Source organism: Penicillium atrosanguineum, assembly GCF_028827265.1.
Source record: "Penicillium atrosanguineum strain IBT 20685 chromosome Unknown utg000002l_segment0_segment0, whole genome shotgun sequence".
In the NCBI taxonomy this organism is placed as follows: Eukaryota; Fungi; Ascomycota; class Eurotiomycetes; order Eurotiales; family Aspergillaceae; genus Penicillium; species Penicillium atrosanguineum.
Window position 1 is genome coordinate 263823 of NW_026623134.1, and position 12850 is coordinate 276672.

General features: G+C 47.1%; 4 protein-coding genes across 4 annotated transcripts; 3 read left to right on the forward strand and 1 right to left on the reverse strand.

Moving 5' to 3' along the window:
* Positions 1-1531: 1531 nt before the first annotated feature.
* N7443_001827 (acyl--CoA ligase) lies at positions 1532-3420 on the reverse strand (the record flags this gene model as incomplete). Its single annotated transcript, XM_056881883.1, has 5 exons — positions 1532-2087; positions 2140-2564; positions 2630-3064; positions 3126-3263; positions 3328-3420. The coding sequence occupies 5 exons, from the start codon at positions 3418-3420 to the stop codon at positions 1532-1534; spliced, it is 1647 nt and encodes a 548-aa protein (XP_056743724.1).
* Positions 3421-5850: 2430 nt separating this feature from the next.
* Positions 5851-7011, forward strand: N7443_001828 (fungal specific transcription factor domain-containing protein; the record flags this gene model as incomplete). The annotated part of the gene is made up of 3 exons (XM_056881884.1): positions 5851-5975; positions 6033-6707; positions 6762-7011. The coding sequence occupies 3 exons, from the start codon at positions 5851-5853 to the stop codon at positions 7009-7011; spliced, it is 1050 nt and encodes a 349-aa protein (XP_056743725.1).
* A 1217-nt stretch (positions 7012-8228) lies between these two features.
* N7443_001829 (beta-N-acetylhexosaminidase) lies at positions 8229-10337 on the forward strand (the record flags this gene model as incomplete). Its single annotated transcript, XM_056881885.1, has 1 exon — positions 8229-10337. One exon carries the CDS (start codon positions 8229-8231, stop codon positions 10335-10337), a length of 2109 nt encoding a protein of 702 aa, XP_056743726.1.
* Positions 10338-11593: 1256 nt separating this feature from the next.
* Positions 11594-12456, forward strand: N7443_001830 (YoaK family protein; the record flags this gene model as incomplete). Its single annotated transcript, XM_056881886.1, has 2 exons — positions 11594-11726; positions 11873-12456. 2 exons carry the CDS (start codon positions 11594-11596, stop codon positions 12454-12456), a joined length of 717 nt encoding a protein of 238 aa, XP_056743727.1.
* Positions 12457-12850: the final 394 nt, after the last annotated feature.

Genomic DNA, 12850 nt, shown 5'->3' on the forward strand with positions numbered 1-12850 from the left:
AGAATTCGCCGGAATAGCGATTCACTCAATATTGGGACAGTTGGATTAATTGATTTAAATTATTGGTCAATGAACTCCTGTGTGAAGTCTTGTTCTGATATAGAAAGCGACCTTTTGAACCGCAGATAGGCAATGTCTTCAGAAAGTAGCGTTGCTAATTCTTCAATGCGTATGAACGGATAATTAAAATCGAACAAGTTTAGTGTACTTCGTTCTCTCTCGCTCGCTCGAGGTATGTGTAGATAAATGTTTAGAAGCTGCCTGGCCAAACCTTCGATGCTTGACACCTTGCCTCGAGGCCTTCCACCTAGGCTGGTTTCAGTGAATGAAGACGTATGTGATGGATAGACGGGTCTCCCGGCGACTTTCGATCTATTACACTGATTAGTTCGGGGATCTCAAATCTTCTGGTTCTGGATGAACTACTTTAGAGGTCTTGCAGGAAGAGCACAATCAGTGCGACCATCCTGGCGACAGCGGGCACGGGGACAGCCTAGCATCGACGCATCACATCGCACCTTTCGACGATGACCTCAGGAGCAGACACTTAGAGCTCACCTTGTCCGCTGAAGCATTCTAGTGAGTTTGGTGCCTAGTTGCAGGAAATTTTCTCTGCAACACAAAGTTTTGAAAAGGTTGGATGCAGACGCAAGGCGATGATCCTCATGGCTAGACAGGGTTTGTAGCCTTTTGACTTAATAGGATGTCAGCCCATGGAGGGATAACTTACCGCTAATAAGTGGTCACATTGAAGATCACATTTCCTTTGTCTTTGTATGTAATTCTGCTTACTCATGGACTCGAGCGTGGTAACGCCGAGTACCGGTCGTACGGACCGCCAAGCCCACCCGTAAGTGCAAGGGGACTACTACTCTCAACAGCAGTCTCCTGAGTTTCTTCAATCAATCAATCATTTCAATCCACATCATATTGATTCCGCTTGACCTCATTGGTCCTCTCAGCATACTAGGCTATACGAATATAGCCTGTGTAGTCATAGGATTCAACTACACTGCATAATACGAGCTACTTAAATGGATTCAAGGACATTGATGTATTATGATGAGATTCATAATGCGGATACCCAATTTTCTAGCTTCTTCCTTCCAGGCCCAGCTCAAATGCTAGTTAAGTTGGCAGCTGCTGCTCCATTTTCAAAAGCTGTCTCACCCCCGCGGCTAACAGGAAGGTTCTCCGCATATAGTGGCAGAGTTGCCGCGGATCTCGGTTAATATGTTACCTGCAGGCTTAGAGTTTCAATCCTTCAGCTAAGGGTCTACGGTGGGCCATATTGGATTAATTGCCCCGCATGTGCTCCTGATTCTTGACAATAACGTTGATCTTAACAAGATATGCCTTTTCCCATGGTAGTATAAACCCGTAAATGCTACCCTATTATTGGCCTTGCAAGTATACTGGAGCGATAACGTAGGTTGAAATCTCAAATCGTTATTTCATTCCCTTTCTGATCGGTGTGCATTGCATAGACATAAATAAAACTCCAAGCTACTGAGTCTCGTGATGATGAAATTTAAATACGGGGTTTAATCAGGCCAGCCTCTATCTCAATTTTGGCATCTTCTCTTAGAACACGTTTTAAAATCTTACCACTGGGATTTTTGGCGATAGCGCCAACAAATTTCACACCACCAGTCAAAGCTTTATAGCGAGCAAGGCGCTCCAGGACATATTTCTGTACCTCCCCTTCCGTTAGTGCAAGCCCTTTTCCTTCACGACGCACAATGTAGGCACGAGGAAACTCGGTATCTGCACCCGGAATGGTGACACCTATGACTGCTGCATCGACAATGGATGGATGAGATAGGAGCACAGCCTCAATTTCAGGTGGTGCAACCTGAAATCCACGGACTTTGATCAGCTCCTTCTTCCGATCAACTATGTACCACTTTCTGGTGGTTTGATCACAGTATGCGATGTCGCCTGTCTTAAACCATCCGGTTGAATCAAAGGAAAGCGCGTTGGCTTCGGGATTTTTGTAGTAACCCGGCGTAACTGTAGGTCCACGAACACATAGTTCACCGCGTACATTGTAGGCCGAGATATTCTTCCCATCATCGTCAACCAGTCTGACATGATCACGTTAGCAATTAGCAAATGGTGAAATGGCGATAGTCTTACTTGGCTTCCAAATTTGGGATGAGTCGCCCCACAGACCCAGTATCATCATGCTCCTGGAATGGGAACATTGTGGCGATGCATGATGTCTCCGTCATACCCCATACCTGGTTGAATGGGCCCTCTTCACTCATAAGCATTCTAAAACGTGCTTGTACGTCTTTGTCCAACGGGGCAGCACCACAAGCGGCAAGCTTAACCTTTTTGAGGAAAGGCCGTCTCCGAGATAATGGTGACATCAAGATTGCAATCACTATAGGTGGCACCATAGCCAGATCGGTTACACTATACTTCTCTACCGCTGTCAAAAAATGCTCCAAATCAAATCGCCGCATCATGTACGCCACGGATCCGGCCTTTAGAGTGGATATATGAGTGACTGGTGCTGCGGAGGCATGGAAGACAGGAACTGCAATGATACGGGAAATCTATAATGAGTTCTTAGTTAGAGGTCGCTACTCGTCAGTCATAGTATCCATGGGAAGCAGCTTACAGGATACGGTCGCGGGTTCGCACCAAGAACAAGCTCATGCTGTGCAATCAAATTGAAGTGCGTAATTGTAACTGCTTTTGGAAGACCAGTGGTTCCGCTGCTAAATAGCCTCGCGGCAGTTGTTGTTTGGGCACTTTCCAAGTCATCAAATCTAACCCAGTCATCCTCACCGAATTTCAACAACTCCTTCCAGGATTTCATGCCATTTGGGATTTCCTGTCCCAAGTTATCAAATGTCCAAACATTTTTTTTCGAGATTCCAGTCTGCTGCGCAGCATCAAGTAGCGGTTTTAATATTTCGGGCTCAGAGATTAGAAACTTGCTCTCGGAAGCCTTGATGTGATGCGCAAGTTCGTTTGGTGTGTATGCCGGATTTGAGCCCGTGAACACCCCCCCAGCCCCGATGATCGCCAGGACTAGGATGCTATAGTTGATCTGATCCAAATGAGATGAGTTTTCTTGATGCGGATTATTTTTTTCCAAGAATGGGACATACGTCATTGAAAGAATGGATAAGAACACAGTCTCCTTTGCGGAAGCCGGACGCGCGCAACCCCGAGATGAGAAGGCGTATCAATTTCCGGGCTTGATTGCACGAGATCGAGCGTGACTGGTCTCGAATATCGATAAAGATCTATTGGGTTTTCAACTTTATCAGACGGTTCAAGATGACTTGAAATGTTTCAATTTATTCATACTGGCTGATTTTGATCATAGGGCGGATCATCAAATATGTAGGACAGAATGTCCTTGGTAGGGAGCAAAATTCGTTCGGCCGGCTCGAAAATCATCGTGGCTCAAAAGTGTCGTATGCGGTTGGGATTGTCTGGACGGCAGCGATGGAAGGAGCGGGTGTCTCTGAACGAGAGCGGTCGCAAATTTATATTATGAAAACAAATTACAAGTCACGCCTCGTGCTCAGATTCATTGGTCTTAAGTGATGTGATGCATCGAAGTGGTCCGTGGCATCAGCTGTGCCCCTCATCAAGCAAGGCTCGGAACTCGGTAGGAGTGAGGATGGGCGAAATGAGCAGGATCGGCTGGCGGTGAAAATTTACTGGGACAAGGGAATGAGCAGACGAAGTTATGCAACCATCTCATGGAAGCTTATGAACACCCACCACTACCATACTGTCCTGTATATCCATTATCCTGCCCAGAAAATCTCTCACATGTGTTGTTCTTTTGTGTTGGGATTTCCGCTTCCCCAGCCCCACCCCCGCTTCTCCTCGTATGTGGAGAGGAACAACACTAACGTAAGCCGGGTTCATCGGATATGACATGATTATTACATTCGGTGTCTCGGATCTAAATTGCACATTCTATTGTTGACCTGTGCGGAATGCTCTACGGCTACAAGGGGTGGAGAGAGTCTTTGCGCACGGGCTCACGCTTTCGGTTTATAACTAATTGAGCCGGTTCAATTACGTAGTACATATTTTAGGAGGCTTCGAGGTTCAATATTGATTATGTAAGAGATGTTAGATGCTTTAAACGAGCTGTATCAACCTTGTTAGTCTATGGGAGAAACCAATACGCGGCGCGATACCCGGTTTTATGAACTAGGACCAATTATTTTGAACGTAGACATTGTGCCCATCAAATTATCAGCATATGCATGTAAAGATTCAGGGGTTAAACACAGCCTTGAGGCAAAATGGCCCTATTGTAATCGGAGGTTTTCTTTGTAAAATCTCTAGGCAGAGCCCCCAGATGATCATCTACTTATTTTTCCTGCAGCAAGATCCAAAACACATATCTGCAGCTACACTTTCGAGTTAGACAAATGAGTATAGGAACCTTGGAAGTACCAAGAGACTAAACCGAGCATCTTACCATTGAAATTTTCCATTCGTGCGGGTCCTTTGGGCCTTCCCCTGTTGCTCTCTCTATCACCAATTTAGTAAGTCGTGGTTGGACGAGTAGAGTGTGAACTAACTTTGGAACCAGCGTAATATCGGATTGAGTGTCATCGATGGTCCGCGTACTTCTGTCATTTCGGGAAAAAACCCCTTTTATTCCCCAGCCCTTTGACGATCGTTGAAGTTGAGGTCCCATCCTACCAATACTGTATGGTAAATTGAATTCGACCCTTAGAAATTTGATGATGGTAGCAATAGACTAGACTCCAGTGAAAAATGGCCTTCTACAGGTGTCTTATAGCTGATGAATCTCTCGGCAAGCCCCCGATTTCCAATGTGTGTTATGACGATAACAACATTTCTATCTCGGTTCGCCGATGGATATCAAAACTTTCCCTGGAAATAATCCTGCTCGGGCCTTAGTGATGGCAAGGGTTAGCAAGGTTTGCCGAAGGTGGCCGATGGCTTGGACTTCGCCGACACGCAATTAACAAGTGACTACAGTCAACTCGTTTACGTGATATTTGCGCCTGCTTTGCTTGGCGATATTTTGAATTTGGACTAAAGTCACGGCCCGGATGAGCGATAGATCCATTTAGATGGTTAACCCCACTATTAGCGATCCGCCGGACCCATTTAACTCGGACTTCGCCGCGCCACTACGTGCATCGGCCATCTCTTCTACCAAGTTTGCCGAATTGTCAAATCAAGGTTACTCTCTGGAATATCATGTTAAAGAAGTGAAACCTGCCTGCTGATCCTCTTCTCACTCGCCGATGTCCTGGCCGACCTCAGCCAAGAATGTCATCGCCTTCCTCTGCCCGGCCCTATCGGTCGAAGCGTCACCGGCCCTGCGATCAATGCCGGTCCCGAAAGTTGGGCTGCCAAACAGATATGGGTCTCCCTTGCCAGCGATGCCGAGCTGCTAAGCTAGATTGCACCTTCGATAACCCACCGCCGAAACGGGTACGTCATTCGGAGTCACTTTCATTTGCCTCTCCAACCATCGATGGTTTGCCGTTGTCCTCACAAGGCGGGAATATCCTTGGAGGCCCATATAACGCCCGATCGGTCTCTAGAAGCGTCGAGCCCTGCTTGCCATTGCTTGACCTCGGCCAAGCCCATGGTCTGTCACCAGGCTCTGGAATATTATTGGCCAGTCGTCCACCAACCCAGTTCGTGCAAAGTATCGACCAGCTTGATCATGGGCACGCACAATTGTTTGGTGCATCGGCAGAATCTGACCCCTGGCTACTGAGGCATTGCCGGTTTGATGATTCTGGGATGAAGTATTTTTACAAAGTGCATTACCGCAATGCCGGAGGAGTCCCTACTGCACAACGAATACCGGTCCACTTCATGATTACGTCCGATGACCTCTCAACTGCAATGAAAAATGAAACACGAGCAGGCACTGGAGAAGTAACAAAGGAACACTTAGATTGTCTTGTTCCTCCAGAGTATGGAAGAAGGCTAGTCGCACTGTATGTATTGAACCAGACCTCCCCAGACTTTAATCAAATGACTAATTCAGCGTCCAGGTTTGTCAAGTATGTGTTTCCCGCTCTTCCGGTAATATCACGCTCCCAACTTGGGTTGATCACGACTTCATATCAACTACCAGAGCTTGATGCACTAACAAATGTACCCGTGCATCTCCTGGCGGCTGTCTACGCATCTGCGTTCCCATTCGTTGCCCATGATGATTATCTTTGTGTTTTAAACACATACCACGCATCACCAGTTCAAAGACTATGGCGTATGGTGTACGAGATCATATCAGAGGAGATCCACAACCCTCGCCTTGCAGTGTTACAAGCTGCTTTGCTTTACACCCACCAACGACCACTTGATGACGCACAATATACGACCGCCGATACTCCGTTCCTGTGGTCTTTTGTGGGTCAGCTTGTCGGCCTAGCATGTTCGCTCGGCGTTCACATTGAATGCCGCATGTGGGGAATTCCGGCATGGGAGAAACGTCTGCGGCGTCGGTTATGGTGGGCTGTCTACGCCGAAGATAAATGGCGCAGCTTGCTGATGGGGCGGCCCCCATATATACACTCAGACGAATGGGACGTAAGTGAATTGGATGAAGGTGATTTCCTCGTTGGTCCTAGGCAAGGGTTTTCTACCTGTTCCTGTGACACCGAAATACCGTTCCGGTATCTTGTGAACTTGGCGAGGATCGCCGATGAAATTCACGAAACATTCTAGTGAGTCCTAGTCTTATGTTTCGGACCAAACAGATTACTAAATATCTTGTGTAGCACTTTAAGAGCTTCCCAGATCTTGAACGCAAATTTTGAATCTTCAGGCGAGCTAGGCCGGGCTCTTTTAGAGAACCTAAATGCTTGGTACTCGTCTTTGCCTGAAAATTTTCGCCTGCCAAATTGGAGCAAGTCGGTAAATGGCCTAGCACCGTATCCGACTTCCATCCATTTTGCGTATCTGTTACTGGTCGTCTATGTGTACCGTGCAATGCTTCGACCAATGGCACGCTCGTCCAGCCCCCGATGATATTTGATCTAGAGGAAATGGCCACCTCGCCATTACCAGTGGATGACTCCACACTAGACTTTACAGACATATCTATACTCGAATCTTTACCCGAGGTTTCCATGCCGGATGTATATGGCACTGGAGAGATAACTTTGCATGCGGCCGAAAAATGCGCTACGATATTGGTTAATTTCACGAGAAGACTAACTCCTAGCGACTTCACCGGTTTCTGGTATTCCTGTGAGTATACAACAGTACCACCGCTCATAATGTGCCTTCATTTGCTTATACCACTGTAGGGTCACGTATTGGATTTGCGACTGTTTCGAATTTTTTGATGCTATTGCTCGTGCAAGCTCCGAACATAGCCCATGCAATCCGGGGAAAGCAGTTAGTAGAGTCATGGTTGCAAGTCTTGCGGTGCCAGAGCCAAAGCTTTCCCCTCGTAAAGCTTGGCTTGGCTCGTTTAGATGCTTTGCAGTGGGCAGGGCTGGCTGAAACTTTCGTTCTCCCCTCACATGTGCAAGAAGTGACAGCTAATGCAGACAATCGCAGGTCCATAGTATAAAAGTATCGCATTTTTGGGTCAACGAAGGAAGGTCTTTGCAATACCCCTTGTCTCCTGTGTTGATTTCATTGTGTAAGCCCCTCCTGGAAGAGGTCGTTCATCAGCCCACCCACATAATAGTGACCCTCTATTAGATTGTCGAGTAGTGTTAGGTCTGCACGATACCTCGGAATACACACTGCATATTCCACGGCTGTACACAATGCGTAGTAAATCTGAAGAAAAGGAAGAAAGAAAAGAGGAAAGCGATAGATTGAAGCTGTGAAGGACCAAATACACGAGGTAGCTTGACGAATCCCTGCCAAGAAATCGAGCGTACTTACTGACGCGCAACTGCGAAGAAAAGAAGCTACTACAATCTATCTAGAACGCAAGCCACTTAACTTCTGTCATAGGCTGAGAACGAATTGACGAAGCTATTAGCTCAGACTAAATAAATGGGCCCTTAAAATTAGTTGTCTCGGTATCGTGGAACGCTGTTTATCCTCTATCTGCGCCCCCACCCCAACAGTCAAGACTCCCCGCTTACTTTATCCCGTGTCATCCCACGTTCCACGTTCCATATCTAAACAAATATTGCCGATCGCTATGTAACGCTGCCATCCATGCCCCTTGCACGAAAATACAAGAAAAGGAGACGATCTCTCTCTTGCCAGGATGCATCACGATGAAGTGGAACGTTTTTTTTCTAGCTTCAGGAGCTTTGGCTCTGCAGACCTTGCCCCCCGTTCAATACACCCGGGATACGAACTCGGATGGGTTTTCTCTTGCTTCCACAGATCATATTATATATGTCGACAAGGGTTTTTCGAGGTGGAAAGACCAGCATGGCCTGACCTTGATTCCACCCTCGGCATCTCAATTCGCCGAAATATTCCGTGATGATCTCGAGGAGCTCACCAACAGTACCTGGGACATACGAATCGTGAATGAATTCCCAGAACTCGTATCAGGAATATTACTCGGTCGCTCACCAGCTCAAAGTCATGTCACTTATGAGGATGGCACCATCTCAGAAGAGGGATACGAACTTGTGGTCCAAAACGGCCGCGTTTCTATCATGGGTTCAGGCGCCCGAGGAATGTGGTGGGGCACTCGGACGCTTCTGCAGCAACTCATCCTGAACTCGCATTCAATTCCGGCTGGTCGCGTGGAAGATGCACCCGCATACGCTACGAGAGGCTTCATGCTGGATGCCGGTCGGAAATGGTATTCCTTGGATTATTTAAAGGATCTTTGCACCTACGCGTCATTCTTCAAAATATCCGAATTTCACTACCACGCAACGGACAACTACCCTCTCTCCCGAGGACCCAATGTGACCTGGGACGAAGTGTATTCGCAATTTTCTCTGAGGCCTGAAAATCCAGAGCTGATGCCCCTCGTCCAGCGAATCAATGAAACTTTGTCACGATCCGAGTTTGATGACTTTCAGACCCACTGTGCTCAGCGGGGAGTGACGGTGATGCCAGAGATCGAAGCTCCGGGGCATTGTCTATCGGTGACCAAATGGAAGCCGGAGTTGGCCTTAGATCAACAGGATCTACTCAACCTATCACACCCCGAAACCATTCCACTGGTCAAATCAATTTGGACGGAATTTCTTCCTTGGTTCCACACCAAGGAGATTCACATTGGCGCCGATGAATACGACCCCACTTTAGCCGATGACTACATCAGCTTTGTCAATGAGTTGTCTCGATTCATTTATCAGACTCATCAAAAGAGTATTCGGATCTGGGGCACCTATGAGCCATCTAAAACACGGACAATTGACAAAAACATCACCATTCAGCATTGGCAGTACGGACAATCAGATCCTGTACGGCTGGATGAGACTGGATACCAAATCATTAACTCTGAGGACTGGTGGGCTTATATGTCGTTGAAAAACGACCATGTTCCAATCACACCAGCTCCCTATCCCCAATTCTTCAACAATGCCCGTGTATTGAATTTCGCCGACATCGAAGGTTGGCAGTGGACTCCACAGCTCTTCAACGCAGTGAACAAAACTGAACAGCCCGATTCAAATGCTGTGCGGGGTGCCATTATGGCAGCTTGGAATGATAATGGACCGGATGCAACTACGCAGCTGGAGGCTTACTATGCCATTCGGAATGGGATCCCAGTCGTTGGGTCTCGTGCATGGTCAGGAAGTCGGGGACCGAGACTCTCTATATCAACCCTCGATGACTCTATTGCGCGTCTGACCACACATGCCATTGGTCAAAACCTGAACCGGAGACTCTCTCATGTTTCAGAGCATCCCACTGATCCGGCTTTCTCATGGAGCAAACCTCATGCAGACCCCTCTCAGGAAGGCTACCTGATAGGACTTGGTAGCAAGGGAATGAACTATACCTTGCGATTGGATGCCACTGGTCCCTTTACTATTGAGTCAACAGATGCTACCCTTTCGTTGTCCGAAGATGGCCAGTTAATCTTTGTTGCCGACGGATGGCCATATCCTCTTCGTTCCGTTGCGGAGACCGACGGATTTGATCCTGCTGAGCCTGGAAGAATCTGGGCAAATATGACTAGCTCGACTCACAACGTTGTCGATGTGCCTCTGAAGGCACAGATTACTGTCACTACAGACGAAGCCGCCGGCAGCCGTGTATGGGTTGATGGTCATTTCGTGGGTCGTTTTGAAGTTTTCGTGTATGGTGGTCATAACGAGGATTTTTCATGGAGTCAGATGGCCTTCGTTGCCCCGCTCGATGCTGTTCACGGGACAGGCTTGCAGAGCATGGCAGTTTACGGTTCCTCTTAATCGATGGTATTTTTCCTGCACCGCGTGATTAAATGTTTTGGTTTAATGCCAGGCTCCGCGAGGGTGTCTTTCTTCTTTCATTTTAGATAAATGAATATAACGAAATAAATTCACCTATAAAATGCCTCCTTTTTACCATCTATACCCACCGAAACTTTATTAGAGCCGGAAATGAAGCTGTAAGTAAGATATCGCTATAGATAAACGACCGAGCTCAATTGTGCAAAGGATTACCCTCTTTCTGTGTCATGGACTACAGCCATACCTCAATAGGCATAGGAGTCTTCAATTATAAGACAAGGTTCGCGGCAGTTCCATAGATTAGACCTTGATTAACTTTTCGCGTATACTTATGCTTTTCCCCAATACCGCTCCTCATTGTTTCATTGATAAATGAACCTTACCAGCTGTGAAGCTGACCGTGAGACTGCAAATAATATGTAGGAAAAAGCCTCGGGCAAATGGGTTTAAAAGCAAGGCCCGGGAGATAGATGATTATAGTAAAAAAGCTTGTGAGAAAACGACCTAGATGAAGTGAACATGTATAAGGTGCCGAAAGGTTCATAGAAGGTAAAACGTGGAATTGAGTGATAATCCTGTCTTTAATCAAAACAAATCTAATCTAGCTATAGAAAAATGAATACTTGGGATAATTTGTCAACCCTCATCGGCGAAGACATCATCTCCGGCCAGCTTCTGCGGTCCAAGTCCTCCGTGGATAGTTAAAAACATTGAGGCAAGAAACAGACGGTATCTGTCAAAAGTGGCGATTCATAATTCCTTGGCAAGCATATTCGCATGCATCCTGTGAATGAATCTCGAGACAAGAGTCGCGCTGCCAAGAAGCTCGTCATAGCGACCTATTCCTCCTGAGCGTACCTTGGCGTCTTAGGCGTAGAATCCGAGTTGAAAGTCAGCGTCCTCGGCATAGGTCATAGCCTGGACAGTATTGACCGACATGAAGTTTACTGAGAGGTGGTGTATGTGATAGTGGCTGGCCTTACATGCATATTGCAGGCGCTGATGCGGATTATCGGGCTTGGTCTTGCTCAGCGGCACTATCTGAGAAATCCCCCTCTTCTTGGGTCTTGGAAGGTATTTTCTTCGGGTAAAAAGGGCACTGACGCCGCTGATTAACCGTCGGGCTTATTTCGAGGGCCCCGTAGAGTTATTTGACCTTCTTCAACAGCAGTCTCCAAATCAACGTATCAATTCCATTTCACCAGCTTCCTTTATCAGAACCATCAAAAGTTTCAATGGACCAAGAAAAAGGACCATTTGCCGGGCTAGCAGCTTTTCTGAGTGACGAAGTCCAACCTCTTCACGCCGACTTGCTTCTGTTTACTTGCTGCTTGACTTCCGGGTTGATTGATAGTACAACATACAATGGTGCGAACAGTTCTGAGCTGCGTCAACGGAATACTAACTTGCGAAGCCTACAATACTTTTGTGTCAATGCAAACCGGTGAGATACAACTTTCTTTCCGAGACTGGCACCCGGAGATGACAAGCTGACGGTTCGTGCTACGTCATAGGGAATACTATCTTTGTTGGACTGGGTGCATCGAACCAAAATCCACGTCCGTACGGATGGGCTCGTTCTCTGACATCCATTGGATGTTTCACTATAGGATGCTTTCTCTTCGCAAGACTGAACCGTGCTGTCGGGGCACGGCGGCGGGGATGCTTGATGTTATCTTTCCTCATCCAGGCCAGTATCATCTTGATTACTGCTAGTCTTATCGAGAGTGGTGTTATCTCGAGTGCTTTAGACAATCAGTCACAAGAAACGACGGAATGGAACCAAGAGGCCCCGATCGTACTTCTCAGCCTTCAGTCGGCGGGTCAGATCGTTGCGAGCCGGGCCCTAGGCTTCAACGAAATCCCGACCGTGGTGATCACGAGCCTTTTGTGTGATTTGATGTCGGATCCCCAACTATTTCTCTTGCAAAATGAAAAGCGCGATCGACGCGTCGTAGCCTTCATTTTGACCCTGGCAGGTGCTATTGTCGGCGGTTGGGTCACAAAGGCTACCAGGGACATTGCGCCCATTCTCTGGTTATCCGCGGGAATCAAACTATCGGTGGTCATTGCGTGGGGATTCTGGAAAACCGGCTAACAAAGTGTATGAGCCGAGGCCGCGAGGCGTTGTTACGCGGCTAGGTTGTAAACAGAAAGTCGAAAAGTCCGACCGAGTCTTCTGTTGCCTGGTTCGTGAGGCACTTGGAATATGTCGGAATGACTTCGTATACAACCAATCAACGATGTCCAAAGCTCTGTTCCTGTAGTACCTCTGAGTCTGGCAATTTATAGGGGGATTCTAGATTACATACGTAATGAGCATAAAGGATGATTATATCTCCGGTCTACCGCGGTATTCGTGCCGACAGAATAACTAAACACATCAGTCCTATTGCCTAGGGCGAAATATAGAATTTAGTCACTCGCTATGTTTATATCATGTACCTTCTATGGATAACCTTCTTAGCCTATATTATGGATATTAAGCCTCT